The sequence below is a fragment of the Topomyia yanbarensis genome, chromosome 2, assembly GCF_030247195.1.
Source record: "Topomyia yanbarensis strain Yona2022 chromosome 2, ASM3024719v1, whole genome shotgun sequence".
Classification (NCBI taxonomy): Eukaryota; Metazoa; Arthropoda; class Insecta; order Diptera; family Culicidae; genus Topomyia; species Topomyia yanbarensis.
The window spans coordinates 411968521-411985590 of NC_080671.1; the positions used below are offsets into that span (position 1 = coordinate 411968521).

A 17070-nucleotide genomic window follows, 5' to 3' on the forward strand; every position below is an offset into this window, starting at 1 on the left:
CTCATATTTTGAGTTACATATCGTGTTCGCCAATTTGAAAAAAATTGAAAAAGCTGCTTCGAGAAAAACGCTATTAAAAGGTGTCCCACATTATATTTCATCACTGAAAAAACGCTGTAGAAAATGATCCATTGGGCATTTTCATTTTCTCGCTGTATTTTTATCGCCGTCCGTTTTTCGAAAATTGTTGCCGATAGATTGAAATCTGCGTGTGTTATAGCAAATACGCGCGTGGAATGCATGACTGTTTAAAACAAAAGAAGTTCAGCGTGGTCACCGAGATTTCGGGAGACCTTTCTAGAGGTTCAATACTAACAATTAACGGACCACTTCAAAATAAACTGTGAATATTTACTTACTGCATATAACGATTTTTTTCACCGTATATACGGCGCTGACGGCATTCAAATCACTTCAATACCTAAAATAGAGCATAGAAAATATTTTAAAATGAATACAAAATTAATTAATTCATTATTAGCAAAGATATCCTGTCCAGAAAACTAAAGGCCTAGTATAGATTGCAATGCCATATTATTACATGACGCCGCAATTTTCTGGGCAGTTTATCTAAGCCTCTACCAAATAAATAGTACTCAACTCACCTTGATCCCTTTGTGACACCCAATGAAAGCTCTTCAAGTCAGCAGAATCCATCAAAAAGGCCCTTGAATCGGAATTTCCTGTCCGAAAGTTCTATGAAAGTAACCTTTTGTTTACATTCATATCGGCAACACTATGGAATTTGTCAAAGTTAGCGCGCACTGTGTGCATTTTGTTGTAATGTGGTCAGAATTCAATATTGAATCCTTTGAGACATAAATTTCGAAACATTATTAACTTTATACATGGACCAATGCATCGACAGTACATTTTGTCATGAAAAAACAATTTTGAAGCGTATTTTTTCGATTTACGTTCGACTAATGAATGAAACATGCTGACATATTTGACCATTCATGATTGTTCGTTTGTTACAGTGTGAAAACACGTTTCATAAAAATTATATCCCATGGCCATCTACCCATAGTTTCACTTATTTGTTGACACACTTTCATCGCTGTCAAACGGTTTATCTAGTGAGCTAATTGAAAAGGGATTATATCAAATTTATGGAACCGATGCGGCAAAACATGAACAAATGCATTTGCCGGTATTTCTGGTTCTAGTAAAACTCTATATTCAATGGTGAATAAAGATACCAAAAGTAGTATATAATCGAAACCTATGCATGAGGCAGACATCATTTGTCTCTAAAGAACATTTGCAATGTAGCCAATCGTTTTTTGGAGTGCCTAAATTTGTAATAGAATATTTTTTTACATTCAGTCTAATAACTGATTGCAACCGTCGTAAGGTAATAATGATCGCATCCGGCGATGGTATGTGAAAAATATATTACAGTCTTCGGTAGAAGTGTGATGAAGAGTTATGTTACTTATTGAAGAGAAAAAGCAAGTTATTCAACTACCAACGTATATACGCCAACGAACGACAAACCCGATGATATGAAAGGGAGTTCAACAAACGTGTAGACATGATGTACGAAGAGTACATAAAACATGGTGTGAAGCTAATCAGCGGGGTGGAAAATGCAAAGGTCGGTAGGGAAGAATTTTTTCGCCTAGTTATTGGTGATGAGAGTCTCCCCAGAACCACCGACGACAGCGTAAACGTCAATATTGCAGCAGGCAGAAAAATGGCTATGTGTAATACTTAGTACAACAAAATATTCGGAAACGCATTTGTAGACATCCAAATGGTGAAACGTGTTTTCAAAACAACCAGGTTTTGACAAATGGTTATTTCGTTGATGTCGTCGATGTTAGTATCTTCCAAAAATCGTCGATTCTAACCATGATGTGCTGGGAGAGAACTATTTACATGCTTGGTCAAACAGTGACTGTTGAATCAGGATGCTGCTAAAGAATATGTTGAAAAGCTCAACGAACGAATAATTGAGCTACTAATAAGAGATAAACTAAACACAGCAAGGTATCAGGTTCACGAGGCGGTCTACTACAGTCACAAAGTGTTAAAAATACAAAAGGGCATCTGTGGAACGGCTGGATCAACGTTGAATGACCAATAGCGACAAACGAGAAAATCCAGACTGTGAGTCGAATGCTTGCAGCGGCTACACAGGCAACTTACACATTCAAGTGAAAGCCGGTATAAAATTTTATCGATGTAAGAAGGGGTACTTCGAGAAAAAAATTTCGAAGTACGAGGTAAGCTTTTGCTGGAAAGATTTGCAAAAATTTTACGGGACTATTTTCAGCACAAAAAAGAAAAGTTCTGTGGGATCAGATAGGATCAGGATGAGAAATCTGTTATCAAATTAAACAAAGACAACTGCCAGCGGTTGTCATAGAATGGGCAATCAAATAGAGAATGAAAACACAGAAAAAGGATTGTTGATGAAAAACAGTTTATGAATCTACCCTCGCTAGAAGAAGTTGAAAATATTGCGATAACATGTTTGACAATAAAATGATATCAGTTTATAAGGTATCAAATGAGTAGAACGTAGAGATAAGCATTGCGTTACAAAAGAAACGAAATCACATCTGATCATAAGCCATTTTTCAACTAGATTGCTAGTTGAATAGTTTTACAAATATCTTTTATAACAATAAATGGTTACAATTTTTTTAAATTACTAGATATATGACGGTGAAAAAACGTTTATAAAAATTAGGTAGCCAAATGATAATTTGAATACAACAGAGGCTGTATAAAACTTACCTCCTCTCTACAGCAAAGAGTGTTTCATCAGAATATTTTTTACTGTACACTCGATGGCAAATTCTACAAAAAATCCTTATCGACGCACTAAATTCACCAGACCTTTTATTTTTTAGATATTTCCTCTTCTTCAAAAAAAACTTTGCTGTCGGTTGTAATATTCTAGTCAAAGCACTGACTGGACATTGTAAACTCAAATATCACAAGTTTCCTACTCAGCGTGCTGAGTATTATTTGTGTGACAGTGAATTCGATTACGGAACTTCAAATCTTTTGATATGTAATTGCTCTACAATAACGCAATTACGTAATCGGATTTTTGGTTCTATATACATACACAAACTTTTGTACAGGAAGCTAGTAAGGATATGCTATAGTTCCTAACCCAGTGTGGCAAAGAGCTATAGGCTTTGTCAGTAGGGTTAATTATTCCTCCGGGAATGAAGAATTCATGCTGTTTACTGTTTTGTGTTGATTGTATTGTGTTGTCATTTTCCATTCCCCTTCCTTTTGTCTCCTTTCCCTTCTTATTAGGAATCTTATAAGGGGACAAGGCTGGGCACAAATCTTCGAATAACATGGGGTGCGTACCAATCGAGTCAATATATACTGATTCCAATTTAACGATCAGTAATAAAATAAAGATTGTCTCATCCAAAAGGGCAGAGTTCTGCTGTTTCTTTGCGTGTACCTGTCATACCATCTATTCTGTGTACCGTTACCTTGCCTTGTATAAATCCGAAAAATCTAATATAAAACTAATGGCACTATCATAATAAATGAGCCACAAGATGTTTTTACCAGTTCCAGTTACGCAGTACTCAAATTATAGGATATAATCTTATTTTTGCACACCGATTTTGTTGTTGAGCATGTTGAGAACGTTAGTGAAAAACGACTTTTTCAAATGAAACGCTAGATTTTTGTTTGACTTGTCTTGTCAACGCAATCAAAGTAACCAACAGTGTTCCTGGAATATTTTCACTTTCAACACATTATTTTCCATTGAAGTGGTCCCTTAAGCTGAATATAAACATTTAGTGTAATATCGAAACAGTTCTTTTCGAACACGAAAAATAGTTTCGCCTTCACCGTTAATTTCATGCAACGTACGCTAAATATTAAAAATTACGAAAAATTTCCTTCTTCAAGTCGCGTTTTTTGCAGTTCGTGAAATAAACGAAATCAACTACTAACAATGCACGAAAGTGCTTCGCTGCAAAAAAACGACGAATGAATTCGTGCGGTGTACAATCATTTCCGTTCTATTTACGAACATATTTTGTCAGGGTGGAGTCTGCATACGAATCTACATAGATTCGGAACATCCAAAAATTAATGATCCTAACCCTAGAACACTGAAATTTTTTCTAAAATATTTTTTAGAAGTGGAGTAGGGTGGAGTAAAGTGGGTCAATTTTTATTTGGCAAGCTAGTGCGTCATTCAGGTAAGAAAATGTAAGTGGCAAATTATGTGAAAAATCGTGAAACCACAGAAGGAAATGTTGAAAAAACATGTTTTTTCGGCAACTGCGTCTTGTTTTATACTTGCAAATGACTTCTTCGGTGTCCTTGTCGTCACCAGAGTATGAAATTGAAGTTGTACATTCCGGTACACGTGGTTGCTTAGCTGTGCGATGTTCATGTTTGCGCTTCGGAATATTTTTTGGATTCCTTCTCCTTCTCTTTTTTGATCTTTTTTTTTTTTTGATTATCTACATCAACATCACCTTAAATGATTATATCGTTAACTCACGCGAAATATCTGACGCGCTTTCATTGCTGATGAGCACTTTCCTTTCGCACGTAATGTAACTTCGTTTTGGCGTTTTTCACACGAAATTACGCACATTTTTTTGTCAAAATAATTCAAATTAACATTGCACGGTGCCACAAAACAAAACAAAAATAAAGAAATTTAAGTGTTCTGTTAAAGATTATAGGTCTAGTCAAATATATCACAAAACCACGTTTGATCAATTTAGCATACCTTCAAAATCTTGATTTGTAGCAACAAAAACGCTTTTAATCCACCTAACAGTGTGATGAGACATTTCTTATAACTCTTATCACTCTCTTCGGATATTATATCGTTTGAGAACATTTAGAACTTGATGCTTCGCGATGTTTACATATTACATGGGATAGTGGCAGGACTCAGAGAATTGCTCAAATCAGTATAGGACAACATCAGTGCTAGAAATCTCAAACCAAATCAATGGGAAAGCGAAAAAATGGCCCATAAAATAGACATACAAACGGATTATTGCTAATGCTCTGATAATAAAATATCTAAATTCCTCAATCAATGCATTGTGGTGGGAAAACTGAATTTTCCTAAAGCGGTTATGTATATTGTACTGAGCCAAAAAAATCGATTTTTTTTTTAATCGATTTGAAGTTTATACTTTACTCAAATTTCCAATGCGACTGAGAACTAAGAAATCAACGCTTTTTCTTGAAAAGGGCGATACTAGCAGTGACACCATTCAAAGAAAATCAACAGTGAATATTTCCAGACTTGGTTTTATTTCCTATTTAAGAACTATTGTGTTTTTTACATCCTAGATTGCATAATTCAGTGATCGAAACCCAAAACTTCATGAAGTATTTGAAATTATTAAATTAAAATTTGTGTTTGCTATTGAAATTGACAAAATGATAGTATCGCCCCTTTGGCGATTGTTTACTTTTTCGGTCCCACCTATCAGCATTGAAGTATCGCCCTTACGTTTTTTTACAATACCAATTTTACATTTGGTGGGGGTTTGGTGAAAATCGATCTTACTGACCAAACGGCATAATTCCGAAACTGTAATTTTTGTAGTTTTAAAATTATGCAGAATTAATTTTGCAGAAAAAAGTAACAGAGTTCGTGTCTTTAGCGAGTTTGTTGAGACTTTATTGTAGTCATGAATATTAACCTGAGAAAATTCACCATAAATACTTCTTGGACGATATGCCGTCAAAATTATTTTATCAAATGATGTGCTGTTTAACGTTTGTAAAACTCATCGAAGATACCTCCGAAATTGGCGGTTTCAAAATGATGCTATCTTGACCTTTAATTACTGTTTTTGAACATTTGACCTATACATATAATTGGTCATACAACAAAAATCAAATGCTCATCAAAATCGATCAGAACCTGCTAGAGTCGAATGGAAATCGTCATTTTTCACAAATTTCTCTCTACATTCGGAAAGTGTTATCCTCGTTATTAATCATATTACGTTTTCGTCTCAACTCGACGCATTCCCAAAATAAAAACCTGTTTTAATCCACCTAGTGGTGCAATTGTGCTTTTTTCATATGTCCAGACTACGATTCTATGGCTGGTTATGTTCAATACAATGGTGGAAATGAATATTACATGTTCAGTACGATTTGCACATACGTACAATGGATCGACAGCCACGATCTTGAGATACTATGTGATACTGAAACATCGCTTGTCCGCCGCTGGTTTCAAGCGATATTTCAGTATCACATAGTAAGATCGGAGAGGTCCAGGTCCTGCCGAGAATTTTCAACTTGTTAAGAAATTTTAAACCTATTTTTAATTTTAAAGTAGCAACCCCTCACTGCGTACTCCCTCCGGGCCGGTATGACTGACGATTTTTAGAGTGATTGCATAACCTTTCTATATGAGAAAGGCAAAAATGTACCAAAGTCCAAAAAAGTCAATTTTTGTCAAATAATATTTTTTCGAGTTTACATCAAATCTCAATGTTTCATGCATTTTAAAGTCATTTGGCATCAAAAATACAAATTTGATTTTGAACATTTTTCATTTCAGTTTATATGGGAATTTGCTGTGTGATTGCACTCTTCAACTCGTAACTCCGGAACCGGAAGTCCAATCAATAAAATTCAATTGCAGCCGATGGGAAAGTTGTACCTTTCATTTGAGACTAACTTTGTGCAAATCGATCCAGCCATCTCTGATTAACAGAGGTCACATTTTTTCCACATACACACATACACACACATATATATACACACACAGACATTTTCCGATCTCGACGAACTGACTCGATTGGCATATGACACTCGGCCCTCCCAGTCGGGATTAGATTGACGAATTTTAGAGTGAATGAGAAAGGCAAAAACATTTTTGGCAAATGTTGAAAGTTATGCATTTTTTTGGTGAGCAGTTCTATGTTTCATAGACATTAAATCAATTTTAACTTCGCTTCCTATTAAATAAAGACCCTTATTACAATACATTTCTACAAAAACGAGATCAATTTGAAAATAAATCTGAGGATTATGATTGATTACAGAACTCTGGAATTTTCTATTGGAATGTTTTCAGGCAGGAATTTGATATTGATGCTATTAAACAACTGTGAATTCAAGACCAATAGATCAGTTACATATCAGGACCCCATTCCGACAATTTATCAAAAGTCCTCATGATGTTTACAACAACAGGTTATCAATGTACGGATCAGATAATTGTTATTGTAATATTGAATTAAATCAGTCAGCATCAATAAATTTTCAACTTCAATCCAATTTTTTTGGTTATGGTGGGGGGGGGGGGGGGGGGCAGTTGTATGGTATTAAACCCCAAAACCTTTTCTTGGCTACGCCGTTGCTTGGAGTTATTTACTACGCTTTCATTTTCCGATATGTTTCAGATCGATCCGATGGTTATAAGTTAGAAAAATTGCAGTCAGAAGGTTCGTACAAATGAACATTTTTGCACTGATAAGTTATCAAGTTCCTTCCAGATAACTTGGAAGTGTTCGGTGATTGTTTCTAGCGGTTGTAGATAGAAAAATGAAATACAAAATTCGTTTTATCGTAATAATGTTTGGATTATTTCAATGGATTATTACTATATTGAACAATAAATAGGCGATAAAAGGTAATCCACAAACAACAAGCCATAACTTTTAAAGTATTCAAAATAGATATTTGAAGTCTTTAGTAAAGTTATTCGCATAAGTAAGAGCTACAAATTTGATGAAGGCATCATTTCGATATAATCACTTCCAAAAAAATTTGTGAAAATATCTCACTCATAGGGGGATTAATCAGCAAATACCAAAAGAAAGGGCATATTGCCTCCATTATATCCTCCAAAGATACTATTGACCTAAAATAAGCCGTTTTGGCGTTAATAATAGATTACTTGTTTTTGGTCATATTTCTGGCAATGGGAAATGATAAAAATCTTTCGTCCGCATTTAATGTTAAATATCTCTTTTGATAATAGTCCGATTTCAACAATCTATAGCTTGTTCGAAAGGTATTCGTTGAAGCTGTCTAAAAACATATAAATTGTTAAACGCCATTTTTGCGCATTCAAACATTCATATATTGGAAACTAAATATCAGAATCAAAAACAAATTAATAGCGTTCATAATGTTTTTTAATTCTTTCATTTAAAATTGGTTTGGATTAGATCGGTTCAGCCATTGCTGAGAAACACGAATGAGAATTTGTCCGTTACATACACACACACAGACATTATCCCAAATCGTCGAGCTGAGTCGATTGGTATATAAGACTCGGCCCTCCGGGCCTCGGAAAAAATCTTGAAAGTTTGAGCGAATTCTATACATTTCTTTTATAAGAAATATAAAACCATTTTTTAGGATTTCTAGCACGAAAAAACTTTTTAAGCGGTCATTTCTCAATAGAAAGTAACCATTATTTTTCGTTTACATTTTTATTAGGAAACGTTTTTGTTAAAATAGAAATTTAGGGGGAACATTCAATTCCGCTTCCAACGACTTATTTATGATCAAAATCGGTTGACAAATCTCAGAGTTATTTTTTTTTTCAAATTATAAACTTGCTCGCATGAACCTTTAATGGTACAGTCTCATATAACACGGTGTATCTGGTAGAACAATATTCAGACAAAAAAAACAATATCACTGAGGTACTCCTCTTTCACCTGAGACTAAATTCGAAATGTTCTATCGGAGAGTCTAGAACAATATTTTTTTAAACATTTTCATGATTATTTTGATGATTGCGTTTCAATGAATAGTTCTCATAGGATATCTCACTTTTAGGGGGATGAATCTCTAGACATACAGTATCAGAAGGAGGAACTTGATATGTTCATAAATACTTCCGAGGACTCCATTGACGGACATTTAGCCAATTTATAGGAAAATGATAAACAGAAAAAGTAATTTCAAAATAGGTTAAATGGAAAAATAAAGAATAACAATAATGAACAAAATGAAATATTAAGAAAAATATGTAAAAAATAAATAAACTTGTATATTAATTGGCAATGGGAAAAAAATAAAACTACGGAAAACGGAAAACTAGAAACTAGAAAACATGGAACAAAATACGAGACAGGTAAACAATGGGACAATAAGACAAATTGAGTTGGATTTAAAAAAAAGTGAAAATGCTTGTAGAAATGCAAAAATATATGGAGAAAAACAAAATAGGGAAAGGGAAAAAAAATTAAAAATTGAATGGTATGACAAAAGAAGCAATATATAATGAAGGAAAAGTGCGCATAATGGCACAAAACTTAAATCAAATGTTTTCTAGAAAAATCAAAAAACAAACAAAAATAAAAAAGTAAGCCTATAGGAAAATGGAAAACAGAAAATGTACTTTCAAAATAGGTTGAATGAAAAGAATAAAAAATAACAATAATGAACAAAATGAAATATTAAGGAAAATGTGTAAAAAATAAAAAAAAAATATATTAATTGGTAATGCGGAAAAATAAAACTACGGAAAAAGGAAAACTAGAAACTAGAAAACATTGAACAAAATACGAGACAGGTAAACAATGGGACAATAAGACAAATTGGGATGAATTTAAAAAAAATGAAAATGCTTGTAGAAATGCAAAAATATATGGTGAAAAACAAAATAGAGAAAGGGAAAAAAATTAAAAATTGGATGGAATGACAAAAGAAGCAAATAAAAGGCAAGGTATTAAAATATGAAACAATAGAAAAAAATATAATAAAAAATAGAACTTCCTCGAAAAATTGCCAATAACAGAGATAATGACTATAAATAAAAGTAGGTGGAAGTAATAAAAATGAAAAAAATGGAACAAAGAAAAACACGAAAAGATGAATAAAATGAAAATATGGTAACAATGGAACAGATAAAAAAGAGGAAGAATGTTAAAATTGCAGAAATTAAACAAAAATCTCCAAATTTTTTTGATCAAAATTTTTTTAATAATGTTTAAAAAAAATCAATTAAAGATTTAAAAAAATGCAAACATGGATCGAACTTCAAAAAAAGCTAATACATTCTGCTGGTTTCGAAAATATTCATAACAGCTTAAAAATAAACAAACATGATCTGCTTTATTTCTTACTAGCTAATACCCATCGCGCGTTGCTGCGACTTCCTGCGATTGATAGGGGGAAAACACAATTTGTTCCGAAGCGCCATCTGGGAGCAGATATCCCGAGCAAATTCTCATGGGTTCAAACACCATTCAACCCCATAAAAATACTATGAATATGGTCCACGCCAAATTTTACAGCCATCAAATCATCATGAAATGATGATCATGAAAAAACCCATAAATACACCAGAATATGGTTTTTAAATGGAATCCTCCGGGCCATAGTGATAGTGTTTTCATGGGTTGAACCCATTCCAAACACTATCAAAACACTGTGCAGTGGGGGTTAATTTGGACCATAAGCATGGGGGCATTACGGGTTTTACGTTTACTCGGGATTCCCCAACCCATAGCACACAAACACACTCCATAACAAATGCCTACTATGTATAAATTTTTACGGCAATTAGATAAGCCGTTTGGGAGTCCATAAATCACATATATACAAACATTGAGCCATTGAGCACCAGCCACTCTTGCTGTGAAGGATAACCCGATCGAGGTTTGCTCTGCTCTACAGTAAACAAACATGGGGCGTGAAATCATAATCTTTCTCATGTTTCTTCGTTGTTACGTTACGTTTCGGTCTACTACGCTTCAGCCATCGTCGGACGTATAAATTCGCATTCATTCACATCTTCTGCCGACTGACGAACGATTAGTCCTATTCGGCTATCTGAGTATGTAAATATCAAGAAAAGCTTGTTTGGAGCAAATTTATGCGTCCGACGATGGCTGAAGCGTAGTAAGCATCGACACAAAATTTATGGCGCTCAGTTCGGTTTGGCTAAACGCAGGCCATATGCTGTACTAAAGGACAACAATTCTAGAGTAATGTATAGGAAGGGCCGGAACACCAACAATCAAACCTAATTTAAAGCGAATATTTTCAACATCCCGTTACTTGCAGAACAGGAATCACATCAGCAACTTTTCTCGATTGTTAACCCTCATTATCTTTCTTTCGGAATTTTTTATAAGTTCGTTTTTTATTAGTTGGTTTTCGCGCCCGAATTGCGTTTGTTTCTTTTTACTCCTGAAAATTGGATCAAAGGCAACTGAAAAACTCAGGATTGTTATCCTCGTGTTGAATAAGACATGTTTTTTTGTATTGCTTATAGTTGTAAATTCATCTTCAATAATATAGTGAAGTTGTAAACCCATCTACAATAATTTTCCCTTTTTCGTGACCATTACCTTTGGTAGTTGGAAGTAAATTTCGTCAGAAAACTGCAAGAATTGATAATTAGAAAGACTATAGTCTTATGTGATGTTTGAAACAAACCGAACAAATAAAAATAAATAAAATAAAACTTTTGAACTTTCGATTGATTAGACATGCACAAGACATCTCACGTAGATGCATAGCATCGTTCTCTTTTAATACAACGATAACGGGATTCAGTAGATTTACAATGGGCATTCCCTTTCTAGATTTAATCGGACGATTCTTGAAACTAAATGAATGCTTTATTCAAGTATTTAAGTTGACTTCAGCATCCGTCGAAATCTTATAAATAGATCTAAATAACTAAGCTTATCCTTTTCCTGCCTTCTTCCAGACGAACCTTGCGAGCTGTACTGCACCAACTCGGAGGACACAATCATAGTGCCGTTCGGGGATAACGCCGCCGACGGAACGCCGTGCAATCTAGGCAGCAACGATATGTGCATCGGGGGGATCTGCCGGAAGGTAGGCTGCGATTGGATCGTTGACTCCACCACTACCGAGGATCAATGCGGTGTTTGCGGCGGAACCGGTGACAGTTGTACTGTGATTCAGGGTAATTTCACCAAAAAAGTCAACATGAGTGATGGCTTTTACGACGTGCTACAGATCCCGGTCGGTGCGAGAAACATTCTGGTGGAGGAGATGGGACCGTCGAAGAATTTCATTGGAATCGGGAAGGTTAGCAGTAAGGAGTACTACCTGAACGGAAATAGGTGATCTTTTCGGTTGAATGTCAAAATCGGTTTTTTGAAATTAAATGCTTTTTTTGTTTATTTCAGATTGATTCAGATGCCGGGAGAGTACGAAATAGCAGGCAGCTTGGGGCTATACGACCGGGAAGATGAACAGGAGAAGATCAAAATCCCCGGGCCGATCACCGATGATATCACAATATCGGTAAATGTTGTAACCGTTTACTTGATTTTCGTTGTCGCAATCGTAGCCATTTCGGTAAAATTTTAATTTCATTCCAATCAGTATACGCTTCTTGAAACATAGAATCGATACATTCTGATTTTGAGTTCGCTTTAGTTTTTTTTTTAATTCGGAACCGGTAGATCTTTATTTATGAGGACACAGGCTAACTTTTATTTGTTGCATGATGCATTAGTTCTAATTTGGCTCAAAGTCTATCAAGTCTACTGTCATTTTTACGACTGCTATTGTCCCCGAACCTTGAAAAACTCTTCTTTGCACTGCAGGTGATCATGAAAAAAAAGAACAATCATGCCGGCATCCGATATGAGTACACACTATCCTCCAACTCAACTCGGAACCACTCCCCGTACTACTGGAAGCTAACCGATTGGACGCTCTGCTCGGCAACATGCGGCGGTGGCAAACAGCATCGCGAATCCGTTTGTAATCATCGGGGTGAAGGCATCGTAGATAATAGCTTTTGCGAGCAGAACGCTCACAACAAACACCACGAAAAGATGACCCGTAACTGCAATGAGGATCCATGTCCGGCAAACTGGTGGGTCGGTCCGTGGCAGCTTTGTTCTGTGACCTGCCGGAAACCGGGCGATTCCAACCCGATCAGAAAGCGGTCGATCCTGTGTGTCGATCAGAACCTGAACGCCCAGCCGGACAGCCGCTGCGAAGGTAAGTCCCGGCCCACGGATAATGAACCTTGCCCCGGCCGATTGCCGCTTTGTAAGGGCCTGCTCGATACACAGATCCTGGTGGAGGACGTTCCACCCGAGTACGAGGAGAATAATGTCATTTAAAAAGCGCGGAAAGTGCGCATCGCTGTTTAACAGTTGGTATTATGTTATATTAACATTTGTCTTATTTTAGCAGAGCATTTTTACGCTAAGAGATTTTTTATTGGAGCGTACTTACATTCTCGTGAAAAACAAGTATTATTTTACAACACAAATAGACACTCCTGCCCAGAGGAATAGTTACTAGTACAAAGCTATTTAAAAAACAGAAACTTTCGAAGATGCAACAAACAGAGACTCTTTTAAGATGAGGTTTTAAAACTTATATATTTACAGTGTATTTTTAAATGTACTGCTTTAGGGTGGCTCAGTTGCTAAGACCCCGGAAACAAAATGCTTGCTTTTATTGCATGTTTTAATACTAAATTACGACCTAAGCAAGACAATACGAACAACATCAGATAAATAAATATGAAATCTCTTACACCTTACGACGCTTCCATTTGATGAAAGAACTTCGTTGAGACTGTTTCGACTGGCTACTTGAGGTTGGAATGTGACTTAGAATCGTGTGTTGTCGGGCATTTTGACAAAGTATGCCACCTTGTTCTGGGGCACGTGATAGTTGTGAATCCAGCGGCTTCCCTTACGCAAGGATCCATCGATACCATCCTTCCAAACGCCTTGAGGTAGGTATACTGTTGAGGAGATAGCAGATTGAATTTTAGGATTTTCGCGCTTCATCGAACCTAACAATCGATTCCCAATACCTAATTAGAAAGAATAACGACACTTACCTTCACGGCTGGTATCCGCCCGGTACAGAATCGGCGCTACGATCATGCCATCCCCTATCGAGAACTCGTCGTCGATGAACAGACAATTCACGTCCGTCGAATCCAACATCCAGAGCGGCCTAATGATTGGCAGCCCATCGTCCATCGCGACACTGGAGTACTTCTCCAGTAACGGAACAACGGTTTGCTGTCGAATATTCGACAATTCCTTGGCAATTTCAGTGACCGAATCATTCTTATATTCGGACGGTAGATGTGTGTAGCGAAGAACTGGCAGAAAAGTAGCCAGCTGTAACCATCGGATGTACAGTTCCACCTCCGGAAGTGGAGGGCTCGGTAGAGGATAAAATGAGTACATTTTCTTTAGCTTTTCGGTTGGTAGAAGGAAATCGCCTCCCACCGGTCCCGGCATTATAAATGGGAATCCAATGACACCGTAGGACAACAGCGTAGGGATGATATTCTGGAGACCACTCCAGGAGCTGTTGACGGGAGGTAAGCTAAGGAAAGCTGGAGGGCGTGGGACGGAAATGGCACTTGATACTCCGAAGATGTTCACGTTACCTTCAAAGCGATTCATGAAGGTAGTTTTGTATTGGTCTGGGTTATCCAGCATGCTGGAACACTGGTAATACCGTGGTATGTTGAAAGCGTTTCCAAAATCTACGTAAAACGAGTCAATTCCTATGCTTTCTGTAATTTTTTTGAGTTTATCCTTCAACCAAGAAACTGTTTCATTATTGGTAATATCTATGACACCGGCGCTGGCAAGGCTCTTGTACCGAGTCAATGCCGGAATGCTTTGATCGGATTCCCGTTCGTGGATTAGTAGCTTCTGAGATACTGTTTCCAGAAAGTTAGCACTTTCGGTACTAATAAATGGCTGAATGGAAAGTGAGATTCGAAATCCTCTCCGGTGGAGGATGTTCACCGTATCTTCCAGTGTAGGAAAACGATCGCTATCGAGTGTGAAATCTCCGATATGCTTCTGCCAGAATTCGTTCAAGAAAACATGCCCAAGACGCAGATAACCAGACATGATCACGTTTTCCGTATAGTTGTAAATGGCAGTCTCCGTCAGTTCGTCCTGACTAGCGGCAGGAATTTGCCAAACCGGTTCCCTTAGCAGAGACTTTATGATAGTATTGTCATTTTCCGTCAAACCATCCCATAAACTCTTCTGCGTAAGTGCACTATGCAACGTTTTCATATCCGGACCGGTACATATCTGGTAGCTCAGTTGAGGATACTTCGTTAATCTATTCACGAAAGCGAAATTGTCGTTTCTGCCTTGCAAACAGAATCGGCTATTGGAATCCTTATTGATGCTAACGTAAAGCGGCGTTCTGTCATCCACGCGAATCGCAATACCTTTCGAGTTCAGAAAGTATCTCTTTACAGCGTTACCCCACTCTTGAGTGTTGATGTCTCCAGTTACGAATGGAGCGAAATCAAAGGATGCCTTGCCCAAGGGATAATCGAATCCGTTTGTCAGACCACCCCCATACCAATAACCACGATCCTCTCCAATATCAAAGCAGTCCGTGGGGTAGTAGTTGCTTGTCAGCGTGTGCCAACTAAAACTGTAGCATTTAATATCTGGCGAGGTAGTTTTCACCGAATTCATGTACAGCCTTGCCATCGAGTTCCACTCGTAGCAAAGACTTCCATCGTCCCGTAAATCCTCCGGCAAACAGTTGTACGGTTTTTCGACGTAACTCTTCACACCGAGTGTCCCAGTGAGCAAATCATTTCCTTTCGGATCCAGAATGCGAAAGGCTCGCGTTATCTTGTGCAGCTTCACGGACTCGAAGTACGATTTGGCCAGCAGTTTCTGGTTGTACATGATGTAAGCATAGCCGACCTTTTGAAGCAAACAAAACAAATAATGATTAGTAGTACCAATCCGAGTCGGCAGTACCCAAGACTACACCGCCCAGGTAAGTGCAAATATTGATTTGTATACTCACGAGAAACACGATGATAAGAAACAGCATGCCGACAAAGACGCGCAGTTTGTAGTCTTTGGTTTCGCGTCTTTTCTTGCGTATCATAGCCGGAACGTTCTACGGTGAAGGAAAGAAATGGGGGAATTAATTATCAAGGAAATATTGCCATTTATTTAAATATTGGAATACAATTGAGATTGTGTTTGGGTCACATTGAATAGCTGGTTCTTAATTGTGGCAGAGTTACCGGGATTAACATGGAGTCGATACGACAAAGCATTGAATGTGTCTAATAGCACACTTTTTTCTAATATCATTACATAGGGGAGACCGGGGATGGTTGGCGGTGTTTTTAATTTACCACTTTGATATACGTAGATTGTTCATTATAGAACACGTTACATAAACTGGTAGACTGTTGGCCACATCTCTGAATATTATCGAAGGGTTGAAGATGTTGCTTTGTTCTCGTTTTTATAGAGAAAACTATGCGACACGGCAACCCTGGGGTCGGGGCGGGGTAAGTTGGCGGTATGTATGGAGTGTTAGTGATACGCCAGAAAATAAGCAATCAAATGGAAAATAAATTGTTTCAGGGGTCCTTATGGAACGATTTGAATGTCTTTTCGATAAAATTGTATAAAATCCGGCTTATGCCATCATATTTCAGGCTCAATAACCCGGCATTTTGACTTCGACGCGAACTTTATACACGGAAAAAATATGTTCACACCTTCATGAAAAAAGGTCACGATCTCGTGAACTGTACGATTTACGAAAACCATGATCAAGTTCTTGAAATTATGAATAATAAACCTGGTATAAAGAAACTATTTGTGTATCCCAAAAACTAGTTCACCCCGAATATATGCAAAGCGTTACATGCACATGTTTGGTTGAGTTAGGGGAAAGTGAGGCAATATGAGCACCCGAAGGTTGAAGGCAAATATATCTGGAGCAAAACATACAAATAATCCCAAATTGCCCTCTATTGGTAGAATAGACCATATTCTTAACATGCAGTTACTAAAGATGCAGAAGAAAATTCAAAATCTTAGAAAATAATCGTTTTTTGTAATGATCGATTTTTGGCTTGGTAAAAACCTTGTGCAATCTTAAGGGGCAATATGATCATGTCGCAAAATATTATATTTATTACAAAATTTCAAATTTATTTCACTTATAATTATTAAGAATCATATTTTCGATTGATTTAGTGATATTTAGTTGCATATAAAATTCATCTTATAGTTTTTAACAGCATTTTCGTAACTATTAGAATCAAATTTCAATATTGTTTAAATCATATTTTTGCGA

General features: G+C 36.7%; 2 protein-coding genes across 6 annotated transcripts in view; one reads left to right on the top strand and one right to left on the bottom strand.

The window, feature by feature from the left end:
* LOC131685074 (A disintegrin and metalloproteinase with thrombospondin motifs 12) overlaps window positions 1-13491 on the top strand; it is a 114267-nt gene extending 100776 nt beyond the window's left edge. The window contains exons 12-14 of the mRNA XM_058968494.1: window positions 11672-12053; window positions 12120-12237; window positions 12543-13491. Of these exons, the coding sequence (XP_058824477.1) occupies window positions 11672-12053; window positions 12120-12237; window positions 12543-13070 (1028 nt within the window). The 3' untranslated portion in view covers window positions 13071-13491. The remainder of the gene's footprint in view (window positions 1-11671; window positions 12054-12119; window positions 12238-12542) is intronic.
* The window catches only part of LOC131685075 (myogenesis-regulating glycosidase), a 67643-nt gene continuing 63888 nt past the window's right edge, over window positions 13316-17070 (bottom strand). For all 5 annotated transcript variants that reach the window (XM_058968495.1, XM_058968496.1, XM_058968497.1 and 2 more), the window contains 3 exons: window positions 15775-15870; window positions 13805-15668; window positions 13316-13705 (listed from right to left, as the gene is read on the bottom strand). In XM_058968495.1, coding sequence (XP_058824478.1) covers window positions 13569-13705; window positions 13805-15668; window positions 15775-15870 — 2097 coding nt within the window. In that variant the 3' untranslated portion in view covers window positions 13316-13568. The remainder of the gene's footprint in view (window positions 13706-13804; window positions 15669-15774; window positions 15871-17070) is intronic.